Source organism: Pteronotus mesoamericanus, unplaced genomic scaffold (assembly GCF_021234165.1).
Source record: "Pteronotus mesoamericanus isolate MK-2021 breed Mesoamerican mustached bat unplaced genomic scaffold, CSHL_Meso_final contig_78, whole genome shotgun sequence".
Taxonomy (NCBI): Eukaryota; Metazoa; Chordata; class Mammalia; order Chiroptera; family Mormoopidae; genus Pteronotus; species Pteronotus mesoamericanus.
This window is the reverse complement of record NW_026555258.1, coordinates 20212760-20236561: the sequence shown is the minus strand read 5'-3', so window position 1 is coordinate 20236561 and position 23802 is coordinate 20212760. Positions and strand designations below refer to the sequence as shown.

The 23802-nt window shown below is 47.7% G+C and overlaps 1 protein-coding gene across 6 annotated transcripts in view; it reads right to left on the bottom strand.

Annotated features, from left to right (window-relative positions):
• Window positions 1-9172: 9172 nt before the first annotated feature.
• The window catches only part of PTPN3 (protein tyrosine phosphatase non-receptor type 3), a 103741-nt gene continuing 89111 nt past the window's right edge, over window positions 9173-23802 (bottom strand). For all 6 annotated transcript variants that reach the window (XM_054584547.1, XM_054584546.1, XM_054584548.1 and 3 more), the window contains 5 exons: window positions 22691-22837; window positions 16317-16445; window positions 15256-15401; window positions 14586-14721; window positions 9173-12865 (listed from right to left, as the gene is read on the bottom strand). In XM_054584547.1, coding sequence (XP_054440522.1) covers window positions 12788-12865; window positions 14586-14721; window positions 15256-15401; window positions 16317-16445; window positions 22691-22837 — 636 coding nt within the window. In that variant the 3' untranslated portion in view covers window positions 9173-12787. The remainder of the gene's footprint in view (window positions 12866-14585; window positions 14722-15255; window positions 15402-16316; window positions 16446-22690; window positions 22838-23802) is intronic.

Sequence of the window (23802 nt, the reverse complement as noted above, 5' to 3'; positions counted from 1 at the left end):
GCGGCAGCTCGGATGGCATGGGGCACGTGGCTATGAGGAAAGGAGAAGATACAGCTGTGGGGGTTGTTGAAGGTAGAAGCTGTTGTATTCCTGCCAGGAAGGGAGCGAGAAAACCCTGTGGGGGCACTGGGCAAACAAACAAAAACAGAAGAAAACCCCTCATCGTTAGAGTGACTGGCAAATACAGGCGACTGTCCCCAGCTCACAAAGAAAGCGTTGTATTAAAGCAGGTCATCATCATGGAAGGTTTGGAATTCCAAATTGACTTATCCATTTAATCCATACCACATTTGCAACCTTAACTAGTAGAATGCCTTTTGATGGTGATTTAAATCAAAGTGGAAACAGACTGAAAGGTTTTCTCTTTTTTAAAGACCGGTCCTTGAGATAATACACTTAAAAAATCTTTCTTTATTGTATTTTTTCTATTACCATTTAGCCTCCTTATACCCTACTCCACCCAGCAATCACCACACTGTTGTCCATGTCCATGAGCCCTTTTTCTTTTTCACTTGATCCCTCCATTCCCTAACCTCCTCCACCACAGCTGTCAGCCTGCTCTCTATCTACGAGTCTGTCTCTATTTTGCTTGTTAGTTCAGTTTGTTTGTTAGATTCCACATATGAGTGAAATCAGAGTTGGATGAATCATGCTACCTAATATCAAACCATACTATAAGGCCATAGTAATCAAAAGAGCATGGTACTGGCATGAGAACAGACACATAGATCAATGGAACAGAATAGAGACCCAGAAATAAACCCACACCTTTATAGTCAATTAATATTCAACAATTAATATTCAATGGGCTAAACATAGTTTATTCAATACATGGTGTTGGGAAAATTGCACAGACATGGGCAGAAAAATCAAACTAGACCACCTTCTTACACCACACACCATAATAAATTCAAAAAAGGATTAAAGACTTAAATATTAGACCCGAAACCAAAAAATCCTAGAATAAAACATAGGCAGTAAATTCTTGGACATTGCTCATGGCAATATTTTATCCACTATATCTTCCCAGGCAAGGGAAACAAAAGAAAAATAAACAAATGGGACTATATCAAACTAAAAAGTTTTTGTACAGCAAAGGAAACCATCAACAAAATAAAAAGACAAGCCACAGAATGGGAGAACATATTCGCCAATACATATGATAAGGGGTTAATATCCAAAATTTATAAACTCAACACCAATAAAACAAACAATCCAATTAAAAATGAGCAAAGGAGACAATACAGACCTAATTTAAGTAAGATGAGGCACAAACCGGGAGTCTTTTGCGACTCTGAGGGAGTCTTCTGGACACTCCCCAGGCATTTATGCAATGAGGCCAGCATGCCAAGTGCTTTGGCCAATAATAGGTTCATTATAGGGTGCAGCAAAATGTCAAGGCCCTTTAGGGTGTACTCAGAACAACTCTTCCTTTCTCTGGGAGCTGCTTCTGCCTCCCACTCTTTAGTCCATGGGTCAAATCCAAGGTGGGCCTGTGACTCATTGATCAACCCCTAGGACACAGTGATTGGTCCAAGCAGTGAGTATTTAAACCTGAGCTGGGCCAATCAGAATGCTCCCCTGAGCAGTGGAGAATGGGAATGGAGCGAGCCCTCTTTCTCCTTTCTGGCTTTGGAGCTGCGAGAGAGCAATCTATCTACCAAGTCCATGTGAAGACACCCAATATAATAAAGGACAAGAGAAGCTGAAACAAAAGGAGCCAAAGATCCAATCCCTCCATTGGGCTGTCTTACTTCTTGAGGTCATCCTTCCATTCTGGCAGCACCCCAGGGTCCTGCACAGGAGTCCCCTTTATGGGTCTAATCTAATCTGAGTTGGTTTCCTGTCACTTGCCATCAAAAGAATCCTGACCGACAACAGGAGAAGTAGGAGGCTCTGATTCTTACACCTAATTTCATTGCCAAGATTAATGTTTTTCACTCTTTCAATATGTGTGCATTAGTAGTAATATTCCAGCCTTTAAAAAGTATACAAGTAACATATGTTCAAGACAGCAACTTAGACTATACCAATAAGCAAAAAGAAAAGATATCCGCTGGCAACTTCATCCCTAGAGGCAGACACTCTTAACACACTGGCATTCCCCACCACCTTCCTGACTTTTTGCCATTATCTATGTATCTAACTTTGATCTCTTCTCTCTCTCTGCCTCTCTGTCTATCTACCTACCTACATATCTATCTGTCTGTCTGTCTGTCTGTCTGTCTCTCTCTCTATCTATCATGGTACAAACCAGCATAGCAATTATGCACCATGAATGGTCTAATTTTCCACATAATAACTCAGTCTTCAAAACAGCCCCGTGAGGTAGATAATATTATCCCCAGGTTATAGGTGAGAACACCGAAGCTCAGAAAGCACAGAAAGATTAGAGAACATAGGCTCAGAGAGGTTAGGTATCTTACCCAAGGACTTATAACTGGTATATGGTGAGGAGCTAAGGATTTCAATCTAGGCTGTGTGGCTCTATGATCTACATTCTTAGCCACCACAGTATACCGACTTTATCTCACATTAGAGTCACATAGGAGTACTGTTTTGTAACCTGAGTTTTTTACTCACAGAAACATCACGGATTCTGTGTATGGATGTCTACAGCCCCCAAATCAACGTTCAGAGCCACACAGTAACCTGGAACACAAATGCACCAAACTTCATTGAAACAGACTCAGACTGATGAGCATGGACATTGTTCCCTAGTGTTCACCATTACAGAAATACCTAGCTGTACAAGCATATGAAAACCCTGTCTTCATATCAAAACACAAAACCCTTCAATTATTTTTTCAGGTCAGATTCCCAGAAGTGGAGTAATTGGGTGGGTGGGTTTTCAGATGTTATGGCTTTGATGCCTGCAACCACCTTCCCCTCAGAACAACTGAAACTCTCCCTCCTAGGGACTGATGACCCTCTTACTTACTTCAGTTTGTTTGCCATTTAAAAAATTGAGATGAAATTCACATACCATAGAATTCACCAAATCAAAGTGTGCAGTTCAGTGGTGTTTAGTATAGTGACAACATTGTACAGCCATCACCGCTCTCTAAGTCCAGAACATTTTCAGCACCTCCAAAAGAAACCCCACGCTCCTTAGCAGTCAGTCCCCATCCCCCTCCCTCCAAGCCCCTGGCGACTTCTGAGCTACTTCCTGTCTCTATGGATTTGCCTTTTCTGGATGACTTATATGTATGGAATTATAAAATAGGTGACATTTTGTGTCTGGCTTTGTTCAGTTAGCATTCTTTCAAGGTTCATCCATGTTGTAACATGTATGAGTATTTCATTCCTTTTAATGGCCAAATAATATTCCATGGTATGGATGGACCACATTGCGTTTATGCGTTGATCAGCTGATGAACATTAGGTGGTTTCCACTTTGGGGCCATTATAAAGAATCTTGCTCTGACTACCTTTTTTAGTTCTTGATGGTAAGAATTCCTAGTAGCTTTTTTTTTGTTATGAAGGACAATCTGGATTTGATACAAGAAACGAGGGACTGCTGAAGGACTGTAACTTTCACATTTATTTTCTAATGTATTGTTCTAGGCATTTCTCACTTGTTTCTGTTTCGAGTTTCTGAGTTTTTGTGGTTAGTTTATAAATAGCATGCCTTTTGTTTGAAAACTTGACTTACTGGCTTTGATTACTATCAAGCCTGTTCTCATTTACAAACTTCCTGCCTTGCCAGGTAGGTCTCTCACAACCAAAACCCTGCATCTGGTCTCAGTGAAATCTAAGAGCTAAGTTCCTCACGGAAGCCTCAAAGGCCTAGGTCAGAACGGCCTCACACTCCGGACAGAGGCTGACCTCACTCCCCTTATGGGCAATGCCAGATACTCCTGTCGTGTCTTTTCTTGCCGTGTTCATGTATACTTAAAATAGTTGATCTAATTTTCGTTTCCTTTTTTTCCCCTTTACTGTTTTTTGAGTATGGTCACAGTTGTCACATATACTTTATTCCATAGACTTCAGGAAAAGGAGATAGGATCATGACTGAATTAAAAAAAAAAGAATTGATATCCAGGATTTGCTATGAGCTGTAACTGACAGGAGTTCTGGTTGACCCCTTTTGGGCAGGGTGAGCAGATTTCAGTTGTATAAGGGATGGTTGTTCTATGTCAGATGGCAGCACCTTTGTGGTTTAGAAGTGTGGGGAGGATATCAGCTAGCAAAGGGAATGGACCGCTGGGGACATTGGTTTTGGTCACTCAGTTTTTAAATGTGGACATGCTTCTACTGCATGAAGCAGAGATCACCTCCTACATTTCCTGTTGCAGACACTGAAAATGTCATGTGTTCGCTTTTCCAGTCTCCCTTGCAGCTTGGTGTGGGCACATGGGCTAGGCTCTACTAACGAGAAGCACCCGTCCCAGAGGTCAGAGCTGCCAGGCAGCAGGGACCGTGTAGATGTACTTTGACGAGGGTAGCCGCTGCAGGGCAAGCTCGATCCAGCGTGCGGGGCAGGATGGGCCGCAATGGTGCCAGCTGTTCACGTGCCATGCACCGTGCTTAGGGGCAATGGCAGTGGAGTCCACAGGGACCAGCTCTTAGACGTGATCTTGACATTGTTATCGATTGCACATGTCAGAGGCAACGCCATTCCTGCCTGAAGCGCTCCCATTGTTTTTGTGGCGCAGGGAATGATATTTCCTCCCTCTATTCACAATTGTCTGCTTGGCATTAGAGGGATGCAAGCTAAAGGCTCCAAGGCATGAAACTTATTTTCGGTGAATGTTGATTCAATCAGAACCTTGGGCTTTGCCACTGGGTGGCAAATGAGCAGTTCTGGAAGACAATAGAAACTATGAACCTGTTTCTCAAAGAACAGGTGAGAATTGGATGGAGTTTCAGATGGGGCCGAGGTTTTTATTCTAGGCCAGAAACCCATCAACCACTGATGAATTTTCTATGGGTCTGCTGGGCAGCGCAAAAGATAGCAATGATTTCCGTGGCCTGTGTGAGGAGGCATGGTCAGTACTACCACCGTGTGCAGGGAACACTGGGGATGTGTTTATGCCACAGATGACATAGATGTCATCTATGGAGGAACAGAGATGCTAAAAATGTGAGGCTGCCCATAAGCCACCGGGCTGAGGGATAGGATGCATAACTCAGGGACTGGGTTGGGGTGGGTGCTGTTGGTGGGGGCTAAAGGAGGGCATGTCCCCCACACTCCCAGGTAGGGAGGAGGAGCGCGGTCCCTCCATGCTGGAGGGGGCCAGCGTGAAGCTGAACCCTACTAAAGAAAATCACACAGTGCCTGTGCCAACACCAGCATCAGCAGAGGCCGACATTGGGACCAGAGCTGGGGACCTCTCCTCAGCCCCAGCATGCTGTCCTCTTGCCCGTGGGACTGTTGGGGACAGCTTAGCCCCTGAGAGCTCAGGCAGAGGAGGGTGGGGAAGGAAGTCCAGAGAGAACCAGCCCTCTCAACACAATGGTGATAAAATACGAATTTGCTGCCATGGATTGAAGCATACCGAAGCTCTAACCCCCCTGAGATGGTATTTCGAGGTGGAGCCTTGGTGAAGTACTTAAGTTAAATGAGGTCACAAGGTCGCAAGGGTAGGGCCGCCGTGATGGCTGTAGTGGCCTCAGAAGAGGAGGAAGAGACATTAGGAGTCACTTTCTCCACCACGTGAGGACACAGCAAGAAGGCAGCTGTCTACAAGCCAGGAAGAGAACTCTCATCAGGAAAGGAACCTGCCAGCACCTGATCTTGGACTTCCCAGCTTCTAGAACTGTGAGGAATAAAGGTCTGCTGTTTTTAAGCTCCAGACTATGGCATTTTGTTATTGCAGCATGAGCAGACTAAGACAATTTCATATTCACCCCAGTCAGGCTATTTTAATAACTAGGTTTGATTACAGAGATCATTTGAAATGGATTAAAATGAAAACAAGAATGGCACAAAAGGCATTGACTGTAGCCAGTCAGGGTGCTCAGGACCCAGAAATGTCTACTCCATTTCCAAGAATAAACTTACATGCTCAGACATAGCTGTGTGAGGCTCCTGAGGCTGGTTGCACGTGTGTTCCTAGACTTCAGACCCAAAGAACAATCACATCATCTTCCCCACATCTAGTTTTCCTAGTTTCCAACACCCGCCCCGTTGCCCAACCTAGAAACTGGCCCCACCCTGAGCGCCTCCCTCTGCACGTCCATCGGTTATCATCACTTCCTCCTCTTGAATATCTAGGCTGGGACAGTGCACTTGGTCCTCATTGCCACCATCGTCCCTCAGACCTCCACCGCCGCATCCCATCAGGTCTTCTTACCTGGCTCTGTGTTCGCCAATGAGGTTGGAAGCCCTGGGGAGGCCTCGGGAGAATTCCTGGAGCCTTTCTTGACCGGAGAGGAATCCAGAGGTTTAGGCACTAACCAGCCAAGGACACATAGGTGGCCATAGATGAAGGCTGGCCTGTAGAACTTGGGGTTGGGGAGTGGGTAGGCATCTGGGGTTTCTAGAAAAGGGAAAGCTTGTATTATCAGCCTACTCTTCTTCAAGTGGGTCGTGTAGGTAATGGACAGGTGCTCATCCTGTCAGGGCTGTTGGTGTTAGACTTTGAGATGGTGGTCCAGCCTTGTTTAAGTGGCACAATTGCATTTAATCCTGTGTTCTGGGTCTTGAGATGGGTACCTCCTCACAAATCAGCCCTTCAGCAGCCCTTTAGCAGATGAAGTCAAAGAATCTGAAGGGGAGGCTGCTGATTGTGCCCCAGTAATTATTTACCCTTGTACAATAACAAAACTCCTAAATGTTGGCTAGGTAGAGTGCCATCCAGAATAAAGACTGTATTTCCTAAACTCCCTTCCAGATAGGTGTACCCATATGAGTAAGTCCTGGCTAATTGTGTGCAAATCTATGCAACATTTAGGGATTATTCTTAAAGGGAAGGGGCATTCTTTCTCTCTCCCCTTTCCTCTTTCCAGCTGGAGTATGGATGTGATGGGTGGAGCTGGAGCAGTCATTTTAGACTACGTGGTTAGAAGGTATATATTGAGGACGGTGAAGACACCAGAGTGGAAAAACATGGATCCCAATGACCATGCAGCTACTGTGCCAGCTCTGGATTTCTGTGTTTATCTGAGAGAGAAATAAACTTTTTTTTTTTTTTTTGCTCCAGCCACCTTTACTTTGGTTTTTGGATTCAGAATTTGATACCTAAAAGTGGGACACTGCAATTAACATCATCTAAAATGTAGCACTGGCTTAGTGGAATTGGCAGGCCAGCAGATAGCAGGAATAGAATTGCCTTTTACATAATGTCTAAACATTTGATGAAATTGTCATCCGCAGTAACTTGGAGGACAGACTGCAGGCTGACTGAAGCCATGACAATAGAGAAAATGGTGGGAGGGTGCGAACCATCTGACTATCGCTCCTTTCGCATCCTCTAAAAGTGAGACAGGCAGGAGCTGGAGCCGACCAGGCTGCAGAGATGGGGTGGGGGCGGGGAGCCCTGCTTTGATAAGGGAAGCACTGTTTGCAGCCTGAACTCAAAATTAAGGTTTTGAAGTGTGAAATGCTTCTGTTCAACTGCTTTTGTTCTCCAAATGGCAGCTGTTGGGAGCAGTGGCCTTGAAGTGGCAGCCTTAGTAGGGATAAGGCCAGGGCAACAAGCCATTTCGATTTCTCTGCCAGAAAATGCAAACCAGGTAGCTCCAGAGATCAGATGAAGGGTGTTGCCTCACAGAGGAAAAACACCCAGAAGTGAAGGAGCACAGAGAGGAGCGGGGCTTTAGAGCAAACATCATTGACACAATGTTGGCCACTGAAAGTGGGTGGTTGCATAAGGGCTCATTATCCTAGTCTCTCTGATTTGGTGTATGTTTGAAATATTTCATAATACAAAATGTAAAAATAAAAGACACATATAAACAAACAGCTGTTGCCTTCCCACCGTTAATTCCTTCTCAGGTGCCTTTAAGGAAGAGGCATAAGCAGAGCATGGAATGCCAGTCTAGACCAATCTTCAGCTGTGGGTACTTGAGGGAAGTCTACTGGCATAGAAACCACAACCCTGGGGACCCCCAAAATTGTCCCAGGAGTAAGCAGGCTACTGAAGCTGTGATGTCCCCAAGAGATCTTCCCTTTGTAGGTCCTATTCGGATTGGCCGTGGAGGTCAATGAGCAAGGAGCTCCCCCCCAGAGCTGGGTGGCTGTCTGGTGGTCTCTCAGGGACTCGTGGGCCTGCCAGAGTTGTCTTCACTCTTCCTGTGCAGTGGCCTTTGGCAGCCACTTGGAGCGCTGTTCCCTGTTCTCTCCTCTTAGGAATTTTCAGTGCTGTGTGCCTGTTCCTACTTCACTACTGTTTAAGGGTTATGTTGGGAGAAGATAACTTCTTGAGTCTATAGGTCACTAGACCACAAGAAGCCACCCAGAGCTGATGGAGACTGCAATCGCCCAAAGGTGATTTTACCTTTAGCTCCATGCCCTACCTAGATGGGGTGTGGGTTTTTTCACTTTGGGGAGAGGAGTGGCTTCTGTAAGAGGCAAGAAAGCTGAACAAAGGGTTGAACTAGGGCAGGACCACTACTTGCCCCTCAAACACAGTCTTTCCTCCTTTCTCAGAAACAGAGCTCCTGCGTTTCCATTAGGCACATGGGTTTGTGGAATAAAAACTACCTTTCCCAGACTCCCCTGCAGTAGGTATGGCCCTGTGACTAAGATCTGACCAATGGCATGCACAACATCCAGCCGAAGGCGTCCTGCGTTTCTTCTCCCACTGCCCTCCGTCCTGCTGGCCGTAACGAGAACATGGCTGCCGCCACCACCGTGGGCCTCACTGCAGAAACGGCACGTGGCGGGTGGCAGGGCCACAAGTCGGAAGGAACCTGGGACCTGGGGATCATGGAGCCACCCAGGCAGCCCTGCATGAGAGAGGGTAAAGCACCTTCTACTTTGTGTAAGCTAGTGCTGTCTTGAGAGCTGAACCTAATTCTGATCTAGAACTGCCACAAAAGAGCGAGAGAGAGACAGGCGCTGTGCATGGTCATGCTCCTGACCCGGTGGAGGGGGAGGTGGGCGGAGAGCGCTGTTCTCCAAGACTCAGTTATGACTTAAAAGAAACCAAACACAGTAAGAAAACACAGAAATCGAGACAATTATTAGAATAAAGATGTCAACACACAATGCTAGTGTTGCATAGCTTAAATGTTTTTATATAATGATCAAATTGTTTTCAGTAGTCACTGGCAGAACAGATCTGAATGAAAAACATTCCAAATTTACAGAAAAAAAAATATTGCTGATCAGTTAGGACACCTTTCAAAACTACGTAACACAAATCCTTTGTTGCTCCAAGCAAAACGTGAGTTCTAAAGACGGCAGGCAGTCCGGCCATCGGAAGCCCACGCATTCGGGTCCTCAGGCTGAGGTCAGAGTTTTTGCCATCTCTCCCGAGTCTGTCCTCGGTTGAGGATGGCAAGGATGGCAAGAAGCAGAGGTGGCAATCCTCGTCTTTGCAGTCAACCATGCCAAGGTTCGAGGGACAATCTCTTGGGGACAAGTCACAGAAATGTGATACATCTCTCTCCAGAAGTTTTAATTTAGAATTAATTTCAAATCTCTGGAATACAGACTCCTAGGACGGTAAATGTTGAAAGAACCAAGAACTCATCTAGTCCAGCCCAACCTTGCCCTTTTGCATGAAGAAACGGAGGCTGAGGGCAACGCATCTTGCCTAAGCCTGGGTCTAAACCGAAGACCTTGCCTCTTACGACCTTTCCCCATTGATGCTGCCTCTTGGCCGCTTCTGGGGGATGAAGAGGCCTGCTGCTTGCACTCAAATGGTAACTTCTGAGCAACAAAAACAAAGTCCAGTAGCAACATAGCAGCAATACCATCTACACTAATCTACAAGCATAGACAGCTATAAACTACTGTGGCAGGAATTAAAGACCAGCACAAGTTTGTAATCCATGCTCCCCTACCACCCACATCACCCCTAACCGAATGGAGTTAAATATTTTTTTTCTGGAAGGTCAAAACACCAAGCGCAGGTTCTAACAGGAGATGCCAGAAGGGATCGCCCATCTCGATTAAGCCAGCACATAGATGCATCTAAATTAGATCTTCTGGAGAGCGCCAGAGTGCAGGATGCAAATGTCTTCTCCGTTCATTCCCAGCCAGATTTCCTAGGCAAAATATTTATCCTGATTTTGATGTTCTTCACTTAGAACTATAAAAAGGCTTCTTAAGTATAATTGCTTAAGTGTGTAAGGTGGTAAAGCAGAAATCTTGAGTTACAGAATTTAATCGGTGGTATCTGTAGTATTTACTTGCATATGTTTGCTCTTTGAGATAATTCTCTTGTCTTGTTCGTCCTCAATATTTCATGAATTTTATTCCTGGTAACATCTGCTGGGTCTGAACTACTGCCTTGAGCAGAGGCAGAAAAAGGCTAGTTGTAACCTTCGGTGAGCTTCTTGGAAATTTATGTCATAATAACAGCAACATCTCTGCAATCGTATTAAACAATTTTTAAAAAAACAATAAGTACAAATCTGCAAACACATTTAGACTTCTCAAGAACTTTGCAGACAGGGCAATGATGTGCTTTTACCAAATGGCAATGATTTGCTAAGTATCCTGGTGGCATATGAATTTACACCAGCTTTTCCGCCGTCCCCTCTCTTTTGGTGTTTCAAGGAGAAAATTTTTCTGAGTCCTGGTTGAACAAAGGTACTGGTATGATATTCCTTTGTGTTTCTGTTCTCTCCAGAAGAAAAGCAACTTTCTCTTATAAAAACCCATATGATTCTACTTCTGTTTCATGGGTTTCATGGGCTAATCACAGGTAAGCGAACTTTTCCAAGCGATTCATCCACAGCAGTGTCAGACTCCATCTGATGCAAAGTCACATCAATAGCACTGTAGTCAGTCCTCACATTCAACTTTAAGTCTTCGGTATTATTTCTCCTGTTGTGCAGATGAGGAAACAGAGAGAGTGCTCCTAAGTGACTAGGCTGAGGGCGCATTACTGACGAGTGGAACCAGGAACCAAACTTGCTGCTGCTTCTCTCTCCTCTCCTGCTTCCTTCTGCTGGCCTGGCACAAAGGCCAACAAGGATGGGGCTCAGGTGGCCACCGTCGCACAGTACAGGGGTATAGCACTACAGAACCCCTCCCTCCCACCCCTGACACTTAGCAGTTCGCCATTGGTGGGGAAAAGATGGGCAGTATGCAAGTAAATGGACTAGGCCTGGAGATAAAGGTCTTTACTCCTGTTGCAACCAGAAAACTACTCAATTGCTCTAGAGTTCGCTTAAACATCAAAATGGCTTCACTTCTGTGTGCTGTAATATGAAAGCATCCCTTTTCTACAAATCCTGTTAAGAAATTGCCTTAGCTTCCTCTTCTGGATATGTAAAAACTTTTATTTAAATATGCCACAATAAAGGGTTTTTTTGGTAATTTATTTTCCTTATATAATTTGCTACAATCCTGTCACAAATTTTTTAAAAATTTAACACAGTATTAACAAAGGCAGAATTCTTTAGGACAGTCAGAATCATGGTGTACTTAGAATAAATTAACATCAAATTGCGTTTATATTCAGATAGTCTGATCCTCTCCTTTGAAATGAAATGAAGACCACATAACCGAGGGCGAATACGCACATTTGTTCTTTCTATACACTCCACTGTTATTTAAATCAAGTTAGGAATCCTGAGAAACACTCACCCATGGGCACACACACATTGACCCACACCCACAGACAGCCCTCCAGAAGCTGGGTTTTCCATGGTTCAGTGGCTAGAAGACCTTTTCTCAGAAGGGCCAAAGATTCTGAATATTTAGATGATATCTCATCTCCCCCTCAGGAAAATCATAATGTTTCAAGTGTAAGAGCTTGAAGTAGCAGCAATCCATGTAGTAGATTCAGTAGTTGATGATTCCAGTCTTGGGTGCTGAGCGCACAGCGAGAGGCAGCGAGCGGTGGCCAGAGGCGGGCAGAGCTGAGCAGCACCTGCTCCTACAACTAGAGCACGCAAGTCAGGACAACAGCCGACGTCCTTGTTCTCAGGGTCTCGGCTCAAAACACACCTGACCCTTACCTGACCCTACCTTACTAACCTGGTTCAGGTGCTGCGTGTGAACCTGAAGAGGGCCACTAATGCAGCGGAAAGTGGGGTATTTGGGACACGACCCTCAGAAACGTGAATGTCGGGGGCGGAGATGGGACAAAGGAAGGGAGGACAGGAGAGGTGCTGCTCATCCTTCAGCCGGAAAGCCCGCCCCCCCTGCGTTGGGTACATTCATCAGGTTTCCTCAGCATCGGGGCAGGCGACTGCCACTGTTCCTGCTCGGTCTAGAAGCACACAGAAAGCTTGGCTCGTAGAGTCCTGTACACATGATACATACAAAGCATCCACGCAACTCGAAACTGCCATGCCGTCTTGCTTCTGGGAGGTCAACAGTGCTGCTGGTGCCCCCTCTCAATTGCCCAGGGATGGTTTACAAGATCACGGTGAAGTCTAGAGAGGAAGGCATTAGGACAGGCCCCACACTGGGATCCCCTTTTGCGTATTTCTCTCTGCAAGAGGAACAATGAGCCTAAACGATGCTCTCTTGCATGCGTATCTACACAGTTCCTATGTACACGATACCTTTTTAAAGAAGTTTAAAGTGCCTGGGTTCAAATGTGCCCCGTCCTTTCCCACACCACAGCCTACAGATTCCTCTTGCTGCTTCCAGAGAGAAGGTCTGTCCATAAGGAGGATGCCCTTGGAAAGAGGAATGAACGTTTTCACAGTTGTCCTAACTTGGATCCAGCATTTGGACTAAGCCTTCTTCATAAACACGAAGAATCGCTTCGCACACAAACTTGTACTGGCTCTGGAAAAGAAAAGCAAGCCGCTCTGTAACTATTACATCACACCACAGGCATAGCTGTTTGATAAGTACCCTCTGAACTCCAGCTCTGGGCCAGGCCAGGCCTTGTGCGACACACCGCGGAAATGGAGTGGAGGAGACACACCTGCGAGCCTGTTGGTGCTGTAAGGTGAGGGGCGGGAGCTGTTCCCAGAGAGGGACGGGTGAAGGTGCACGGAATCGTGGCAGAGGGAGGGACGGGATGTCTGCGGGAGTCAGGGACGGGGTGGTGGTTGTGTGGGGCGGCCACTCCCGTGGAGGCTCCAAAGGAGATGGCCCGTCCTGAGCAGCGTGGTCAGGGCGCACAGTCCTCGCCCAGAACGCCTGGGCGTGGGACGAGAGACTGCCCGGGGGGACCAGGGCTGGGTCACGTGGGGCCTCGCATTGGGGAAAGAATTCAGATTTGGTCTTAGAGAAGGGCCGCTGAGCCCGGACTGGCTAGCTCAGTTGGTGAGAGCGTCATCCTGATGTGCCAAGGTTGCCGAACAACAAATCAGTGTTTCTCTCTTCTCCTTCCTCTATCTCTCTCTCAACTCAATAAACAAATTTCTTTTTTTTAAAAAAAGAAGAGCCACTGAAAGGTGCTCTGCAGAATATGATTCTTTATGTTAACAAATACCTAAGAAATCACATTTTAGTGATGTGTACAGGCTGAAAAAAAGCACTGAGACTGAACTTCACTAGCTAGGAAAATCTACCAAGATGATGCAATTAAAAACTTTTAAGAGAGCAATGAGGTCTTTCATACCTCAAAACAGAGGAGAAAACAGCCTTAATAACTTTTTCTGGGTGCAAATGAATATGAAGCTACAAGAGCTCACAATTATTAGAGAAAGCTTACAAACTGTGCTCATGAGCCTGCGAGGATACGACACGGGATTCTACCCCTGCCTGTGCTCACGCCTCCTGCGGGTTCAGCACAGCGGCCGCTCCCCCAGGAAGCCCTCCCGGGCTTTCCAAAGGCGGCTTCTCATTCCCGCCCACTGAGTTCTCCGAGTCCCCTTGGCCTCCCCCGTTGCTGCTGAGATTTTTAATGGATTAATCCAGCTCTCCTACCACACATAGGAGCTCGGGTCTCTCCGTTTGTGCAATTATCCCATGAATTGAATAAATATGGAACGGTCCCCCTTTGCAGATGGGGAAACCGAGGCTGGGAGAGACGTTAAGGGATTATTCAAAGGTTGCCCAGTAGGTGGGGGACCCTGGGTCATGGTCCCTCCACCCCACCACCTTTCTTGTAGCTCTGGGGGAAAACCACAAGAGCCCCTCTACAGGACACGCGCAGTGCCAGGTATCCAGGTGTGACATGCAGGAAGGGGTGAGTAGGGCCTGCCAAACAGGTGGCTAGGGGGGAAGCCCTCGGGCGACCTTGCTTACTTTTCACAGACAAATGACAGGCCCGTGGTGGACAATGCAGAATGCGACCAGGGCTGCTCCCCAGCCGGGCGGCTGGCAGGAAACAAATCGTGGGGGCAGCAGAAGTGGAGGCAGCAGAAGGCAGAGGCCAGGAGCAGTGAGCTTTGGAGTAGCTCAGTCCGCCAAGCTCTGACTGTGGGCAAGTGACTCAGCCCCCTCAAGCCTCGGTCGCCTGACCTGCGAAGCCCTTTGCGCAGGCCTGGCCCAGGGCAAGCGCTCGGGAAGTGCTGGCCACTGCAATTATTTTTATTATTGGATTTCCACTCACTGATGTCTGCACCATCATGGCGCGCTGGTCTCGCATCTTTCGGACAATATCCAGCGGGTAAACGGGCAGGTTTCTCTCAATCAGGCACATGGCTGTTTCCATGGTGACCAAGACACCGGTTCGACCTATTCCAGCGCTGGGGGGAAGAGGAGCAGAGACTTGGGATTTGCTTGGCCAGCATTTCTGCACAGCCCAAAGCAAGTCCTCACCAGGTCCCACATTCATGCCGACAGAGCCTTCCTCCCCTGACCTTTAAGAGCAGGACACACACACGTAGGGTGCGCTCTAAAACGGGCTGAGGAATCCTCTCCTCAGACGGTCTGAGGCTGGGGCCTTAAAACTCTGAGAGAAACCCACCTTTAGTGCAAACTCCACCCCCTGTTTTATTTACATCGTTCGTGAAGGTCCGTTTCCTCAGAATGCCTCAGAAGAGGTGGAAGATGAGGGAGGGACTTTCCTCCTCAACTTGAGACTGCACTCAGAAGTTCACGCTTTCATAAAGCTCTAAACCTTTTGTCACAGGTAAAGAAATTGAGCTTTGCGAAAGCATTGTCTCTTCCTGTGGGATCCAGGCAGGTGTGACGTCTGCCAACTTTCTCCAGGCCTTTCCCAAGGAATGGGGATAAAACAAAGAAACACACGAACAACCCAACCCAGCAAGCCACAGTACCTGCAGTGCACCAAGACGGGCTCTGTGTCCACTCTCAGGGACCTCACGTAGTTTACAAATTCCAGAAAGTCTGAGGAGTCATCGGGCACGCCGTGGTCAGGCCACGCGACATACTGGAGGTGGGTCACAGTGTGCTCTTCTCCGGTCTGTGGGAGACGCAGACCGGACTCAGGCAATCCAGAGGGTGGGCAGGAAAACCCGGCCCCGCTCCAGCCTCCAGCCAGGATGCTTCTGTCGTCACTTGACCCTCTTCAGCCCACCGTGCACAGCCCTGCCGGGGCCCCTGCCAACCCCCACCCGCCCTCCGCGCTCCTCTCCCACACCTACTCTCTAAGCTCAGCGCAGGCCGCCTCCCGATGGGCTGCTTCTCCACTTCTGCCCACAGGGAGCTCCTTCCGTTTGCTGCTACAGTATTTGCCATTAGGGCCACACACTGTAACTCTTTTTCCTTTCTTTCCTTTTTTTTTTTTTTTTCTTTTTTTTTTGGTAATGGGCAAAATTTACATTACATGAAGTTTACCATAATTAAGTGTACATTTCAGTGGTTTTAAGCACGTTCACAATGTACATCCATCACCACTATTTACCTATTAAACATGAATTCCTCATTCTCTCCTCTCCAAGGCCCGGGCAACCACCATTCTTTTTGTCTCTATGAATTTGACTACTCCAGGTACTTCATGTAAGTGGAATCATACAGTATTTGTTTTTGTCCTTTAGTGTCTGGCTTATTTCACTTAGTATAATGTCCTCAAGGTACGCCCATGTTGTAGCAAGTGTCAGAATTTTCCTCCCTTTTAAGGCCAAATGTCATTCCATCGTAGGACTATATCCCATTTAGTTTATCCGTTCGTCCGTCCACAGACACGGGCCGTTTCCACCATGGCTACTGTGAATAGTGCTGTTGTGAACACGAGTTCTGCTTTTACTGAAATGCTCACCAAGTGAAAACATGGAGCAGACTGGGAACAACAGCTGCAGGGAACACAGAGGATGCTGACCGAGCGCCTCCCTCTAAACGGCACCCTTCCCAGACCACTCACCGCCAGGGCACCGCTTACCTCGGTGTTGGTGACCAGCATTTCGCGGAACACGTAGGCAATGGTGCAGTCCTCCGACTGACAGCGGATGTGAAAGCTGCCGTGTTCTGCGACATCAGGGGGATCGGGCCAGTACTGGTGACACTTGGTCTGCAAGGGAACCACCGGGCGTGAGTTAACCTTCGCTGTGGGTTGGGGCACACGAGCAGTTAACTGGACAGATGGGCCGGGCATTCGACCGGAGCCCTCTCGCTCACACCAGGTCCTCCTGCTGGGAGAAAAGACTCTCACGCAAGGCCGACTTGCTCTGTGTCTGTTCCGAGGGGACAGAGGAACACACCTTCCTCTTACAGAGAGTGGGCTGGGGGTCGGTCTCCCAGGAGCCGGGCCACGGCTCACAAACCAGTCTGGGGCCGGAAGCTAGAGGATCAGTACCAAGACTTACCTTCTTTATCGCCAGGGACTCAGACGTGAGGCCTTGACCTAGAAGGGACTGCTCCACCTCACACCCTCCACGCCCAGTCAAGCCACTCCAGTCCCTCAGGCCCCTTCCTCTGCTCTCAACACCCCCTTTCTGCCTCAACCCTCCTTCCCCACCCTCCCCCAGAGGTAAAGGCCTCAAGGCACAGTGGTTCAGAGCGCACGTTTGCGAGTCAGACAGAACTCTGTAGGAGTTAGCCGCATGACTTTGAACCTGCTACCTAACTGCTCTGAATTCCATATTCACCCAAAAGATGGGGACAGCGCCTGCCTCACAGACAGTGACAGAGGCCAGAGGTATCAGTGTGCAGGGCCAGGCTCACTATGGGGGAAGGGTGAAGTCAATGGTGCCCACTATTACCACTGGTATTATGGGCCCCACGTCAACCTGAGTAAGGATGGTGAGAGATTTCACACAAATCCAGATGACAGAAATTCCTAAGCTGAGACGAACATCCTTTTGCATTTGAGCAGCAGCTCCTAGGCCTGCAAATGCTTTCACAGAGGACTCTTGTGAAGCTGATACTCCCAGACAACAGACGAGAAAACCCCAGGCTCAGCAGGACTGCGGTCTCGGGCTTCTGTGGCTAACCCGCAGGCTGGCAGGTCCCACCGCCCTCCCCACTTTCTATTCCCCCCTCCAAACCCTGAAGCTTGTCCCACAGAGAGCATACTCTCACTTCCGGCTTTGAAGCTAAATTCAGGGCCAACCTGTCCATCTCCTCACAGTCCTGTCAAATTTTGATTCACTCAAAAAAAAAAAATTCTTTCTCTCCAAGCCTACAGTTGCATCAAATGTAAACATTACATTTGCATACAGCTGGAAAAGGGTATGTACCAATGACTGCACATAATTGGTCTGGAAACAGCTTTTCTATTCTCATTTTTAAATGTCACAGTTTGAATTTAATAATTTGAAATTAAAGCACGCTGCTGGAAAGTCAGAGCAAAGAGTTTACCTGTAAACCTGGGTACGAAGCCTGGGTATTTGGTCAGCAGCCATCTCCTGGCTTTGCTTAGACACGAAGGGGCTTCTGTGTGCAGAGCCCAAGGGCGAGCCAACACCCATCACCTACATACGCCTCCTCTTTGGCAAGGTGGGTGTAGGGCTCTGCTGCAGGCTCCCAAGGGTCCTGCCCACAGGAGAGCTGATGGGAAGCTGTCTTTTGAACTGATCGGCCCACGCAAGGCAGAGCCACAAACGTGTCTGTTTCTAGAGACTCCCAGTGAATCTGACCAGAACTGGCCTTTCCTTTTACCACTTGCATCAAAATTAGATCTTAGGTCTATTTGCATCTGAAAGCACTGGGGGTGTAATAGGAAGAGGGAGAAGTCTGTGGAAATCCTGGGCTTCAATCCTGGTTGACAAGTTCCAGTAACTAACTGTGGGATTATGACCGAGTTAACTTCACTTCTTTGCCTTGCAGTTTCCACATTAATGCAGTTGCTGTGGGGAGGGATGATGCTTAAGCCTACTATGTTTTGGGCAGTATACGTAACCACTAAACAGTGCTTTTTAAGGACATTTTTAAAAAGATTTTATTTAGTTGTTTTTAGAGAGAGGGGAAGGGAGGGAGAAAGAGAGGAAGAGAAACGCAGATGTGTGCCAGAAACACCGGCTGCCTCTCGCATGCCCCAACCAGGGAGCTGGCCCACAGCCCAGGCCTGTGCCCTGACCAGGAATCAAACCAGGACCTTTCGGTTCGCAGGCTGGCGCTCAACCCATGAGCCACACCAGCCAGAGCTCAAAACAACCCTATTACTGGCTCTATTTTGCATATGAGTACACTGAAGCTCAGAGATGGAATCAATTGGTATCAGATGATACATATAGATGTAAAAAAATCATTTTCCCCCTGTAAGAAATATCCTTGATGGAAGGTGAGGGAAAAATGACTTTTTCAGTTGAAAAACTATACTCTACAGTTCTACTTCCTTTATGAGGAAATCATGAACCTGAAGGAAGAACATGATAAAAAAAACATTTGGGGTAGAAAAGAAAAAAGGGAGAAGTCACAACAAGCCTGCAGTGGGAGCATCTCCCAGACCATGGTGGGAAGCCCGGCTTTGGAGGGGCCCTCCATACGGGCGGACGCGATGGGGGCCCCGGCCAGCCGCATGCCTGCGGGGGAGCTCCACGCTGCTAACTGCATAATGTGGAGAAAAATGGGACTTGCCGAAAATGTCACCTGTCCTGCAGCGACCGACTCCTGACACCAGGAAGAACCAACCGCTGGGTGCTGGCGAGGACCCGATGAGGGACCTCAGGGAGAAGGGCTCCGATCATCTGAGAGCTTGTAATGGGAGACGGAGGAAACACGCATCCTCGTTTTACAGGAACAGGTTTCTAACAATCGATAAACACGACCGGTACGGTCCCAGGGCCGGAGACTGGGAAGGGAATGTTATGACCCATGGGAGAAGCGGCCGGAATGGCTTCAGTTAGAAAGGGCTGGGAAACAAAGAAACCTGCTGGCTCACTAGGAGACCAGAGGAGCTCAGGTTCAGAATGGCCACTGACAAAAAGGGGGGGGGGGGCAGGGATGTAATCAGGACAGAGCAGGAGGGACAGGACCTGCGAGAGCTGCGGGAGGAAGTGAGGCCTCCTGGATGGAAGAAAGGGCCTTTTCTGCTGAGCTGGAACAGGCAGAACAGGGGAGAGGAGGAGGGAGTGTGATCCGGGGCAGATGTCTGCGGCTGGCCATGCCTGCCGGAGCTCCCGCTTTCTCTGCGGAGGATGGCCTTACAGCCAGGAAGGGAAGGCCAACTTCAAAAGGGAAAGAGAAGGCCGCCACAGCTGAGATGGCGCCCAGCGCTCTGCAGGGGCTCGGGTGTTGGCTCTGTGAAACTGCATCATGAACTGAAAGGCCTCATGAGATAGGAGAGTGGCACCTCCATGGACAGCTGCCGAGAAAACCTGGAGCATCTAGCCACCCAGAAGTAACGCAACAGGCAGGCAAATACAGCAGAGCGTTTCAGTGGGGAGACTGATAGACCTGGGAAAGGACAAGGCAATAAACTTGACGTCTGTCATCTATGAAATACCAGAGTGGCCCCGGATCAGGGCCTGCAAAGAACGGGATGCCTGGTGGTCCATCAGGAGGGGACCCGATCTGCGCTCAACACCCCAGAGCCACATGGCGGGATGACTTTTTTCACGTGTGCCATGGAGAGTCTCAGCTCAGGTCCGGGGGTGGCTTTAACATTACCTCCTTAAAACTTGACCTCTTTTTTAAAGAAGGAGGGAGGGAGAGATGCGTGTGCATGAGGGAGCAAACAAGCTGCCTCAGGTGCAGAGCCCGCAAGGCAAGAGTATCTACTTAGGACTTAATAGCACTGTTGCGTGATCTTTGTATTTTTAGACATACCTTTTACTTATGGCTAGTGATACTGACGTATCTTTTTTGCGAAGGGAAATATAGTCAATACTATTGTGGTAAGTTTACATGGTGACAGATAATTACTAGAATGAGTGGGGTGATCATGTTATAAAGGTTTAAAAATGTCAAATTACTATATTGTATACCTGAAACTAGTAATAACCCATATGAGACTGTAGACCAACTAGACTTAAATAAAAAAATTAAAAAACAATCTATCTTCCAAAGGAAAGTTATTAAAGCAAAAAAAAAAAAAAAAAAAAGTGAGTCAATTTAAAGAAAACTAATACTACAATAAAATATATGTAGTCTAGTCCCAGCAGTAACTGTTAAGGTGGTACTCCAAATACTACCGATGCTAACATTTCTGTGATATTTATTGTATACCAAGCACTCTCTCAAGAAGGCTAGCTGTATTAACTCATTCAGCTCCCCCACAATTCCACAAGCTGGGTGGAATCACTGTTCCATGTTACATGGAGGTTTTGCAGCTTTCCTCACTCACACAGGGAGGAGGAAGTGGAGCTGAGGTTTGAATTCAGGACGCATGGCCCTGAGTCTGCCTTCCTACCCCACACGCCATAGAACACGATGGCTGCACGTGCTCCAGACAAAAATATGTCCCTGGAACTTCACGTCCTAATCAAAACAAGATCGGAAAAAAATCACATAAAACAAAACATAAGCAAACATTAAAAAGAGACAAAAACGAGACTTCCAGACAAGCTCGGGGGGTGCCGTGGACCCATCGCCTTGTGATCTCTGCCAACTCTCCGGCAGTTACGGGCCGTGGGGAGGATGGAGCAATGGCGCCTCGAAGAGCGCCCTCCGCGCCGCTGACTCACAGCTCTCTACAGCCTCTTGAGGGCTTCCACAGCTTTTAACAGGGATTTACGTGAAGAGAAGGGACTCTAATCAAGACTGTGACAAGAAGCTAAGAGTGAGAGCCAACACAAAGAATGACAGAAGGAGAGCCCCAAAGAGCACTCTGAAGGCCAGATCGGATGGCTCCATCCTACCAGGGATGATGATAATGACAACGACGGTCGCACACACATGCACACACCGCCAATACTTTTGCTGGGCATTTGTGACATGCAGTTCTCTCAGCTTCTTATATATTGTCTCAGTCTTCACGAACCTTCCACAGTGAGCACTATTATCATCTCTGTTTCCCGCTCAGGGAGGCTGACGGTCAGAGAGGTTAGGCAGCTTGCTCAAGGGGAGGCACGTTTAGAACTCGGATGGTCCGTTGCTGAGCCTCGCCAGAGTGCTGCATGGAGGTTTCCAGGGTCCAGGGCATGAGCACCAAATGGGGAAACTGGCTCCATAGCAACACTGAGACAAAGACCAGCAAACGTCCACTGATGCAAGGCTAATGGACGCTGACCCTGTAACCTTTCACTGGTCTAAGATTATTTTCTTATTCCTGAAAGAGCACTGCACAGGAGGAGGGAGGGCGCGTTCTGGGTCCTCCAGGTGAGCAGAGCAGGTGGGGTAAGGTTCAAAGCAACATGGATTTCAGCTCGTTGTGAGGAGGAATTTTTAAAATATTGGAGCTGAACACCCACTTGAGTGTTTTACCAGGGGCAGGGCGCTCTGCCTGAGCCACCACATGCTAAGGCCCTTGGGAGCCTATGGGGCTCTATACTTTAGCAGGAGTTATTCTGCTCTTTCGGGTAAGAGGGCAGACTGGTCTCCTCAAATACACTCTCCATCCCAATCCTGTGTATTGACTTTCAGCGTGGATCAGTTTGGCATTCTGAGCTGGATACTGAGGAAAGGCCTAGGAGGAAGTGGCGTGAGGATCGTTCAAAGCAGGTGGCTCAAAATTAATTTATATTTGATTTTGGAATGTGTTACTGAATAAATGTTTCATAATGACGCTATCCAGATGCAGGCTTGAGGCAGAGTACTCATGATACAGGTATCCCTGGCATGCTGACTTCTGTTATATAATCAGTCGTCTGTTCCTGTGGAAAATGCATGGCATGCCCTGCTAAGCACAGTATGGTGCCCACCGCTCTCCTAACTAAGCCCCTCTTGCCCACTTTTGCAATGGGTTTTGCTGCAACACAAGCAGAGGTAGATAGAGGCTCTCATTTCTCCTACATTTTGGCACACTATGGACCTGGCACCCACACTATGGACCTGGCACCCACACTGTGGACCTGGCACCCACACTGCTCTCCTCAGGACCAGCACTTGCGCTGGGTGGGTGAGGCCACGGCCATGCAGGGGTTCTGGGCACGTCAGGTGAGGTGAGGGAGGGGGGCTGCTAACAATGGATAGGAACCAGGAGCGGGAGGGGCTGTCCAGTCACTCTCTGGCTTGGGGAAGGCCAGGGTGTTGGTAGACCGAGTGCTGAGCTCTCCATCATCAGAGAAGTCCCTCAGGAGCTCCTTACAGAAAGCTTACGGGTCCTGCAGAGGCCAGACTGGGCGATGTTTAAGACCCTTTTTCAGCTCCGAGATTCATGTTCCACAGAACACAGTGTGACACACACATATTTGAATTGGTAATCAAGCCACTTACCCGCCCTCGCTCCGTGAGAGTCGTCAACATGACGATGAGTGATAACTTCTGATCCCAGACAACTTGCCAGAACTGTGCACAGGTATGTGGCAGGGGTCCCTGAGTGGCAATGTACTTGTTCACAAGGTTAGCAGCAGGAATTTCCATCTGGCAAGAGATTGTTAAGCATTAGAATCTGTCACTGACACAAGGTGGACAGGGAGCTGGATCTTAAACCCTTCTAGCTGGTAGCTGACATCACACCAGGATAATGTCTCTATCAATTCACGGCCAGTAAGAAGAATTCTTAAAAAAGCTATTTTTAAAAATCCTTGAAAGATATTTGACAAAAGTGCTAGCATTAGATATTTAAGATAAAACTGTACTACCTGGTAGGCAATAATTAGAAATGTACCTACAAAGTATCAGAAGGATTTAAATAACCTTCACTGCTCTATCTAAAATACACTCGATGCTGGGTGTCTGTATTTTCAGACTGACGGCCACCAGATGGGAACGGGGGGTGGAGGACTGGGTGAAAGATGGGAAGGGGGATACAGACTGGGGTCACAGAGGGGTCACGAGGATGTAAAGCACAGCACAGGGGATACAGTCAATAATATTGCAGTAACTATGTATGGTGGCGGGCAGGTACTGCTGGAAATATCAGGGGAACACTTTACAAAGTCTATGATTGTCTTAACTACTATGTTGTATGCCTGAAACTAATATTGAATGTGAAAAAAAATAAACTAAAGCTCCCCAAAGTCCTAAACTACACAGGCTGATCCCACCACCCACTGTTGCACTTCGTTCTCTGAATGGCTGCCAATGCTTGTGTCATGATGTGATCAATTTCCCCTCACTCCTGCCCCTTGCTTTACAAATACAAGTGTATATATTTAAGATGAGTAACATGATGGTTTCGTACACATATACATTGTGAAATGATTACCACAATCAAGTTAATGAACGCATCCATCAGCTCCTAGTTACCACCTGAGCTGATGAATGTTAAAATCTTTCAGCTATTCCGTGTCTTTTTCCCATCCTGCTCTGCGTTCCTCTTCTATGAGAGAACACTCAGAACCCGCCGAGCGCAATTCAGTCATTCTTAAGTGGGAAGGGAAACG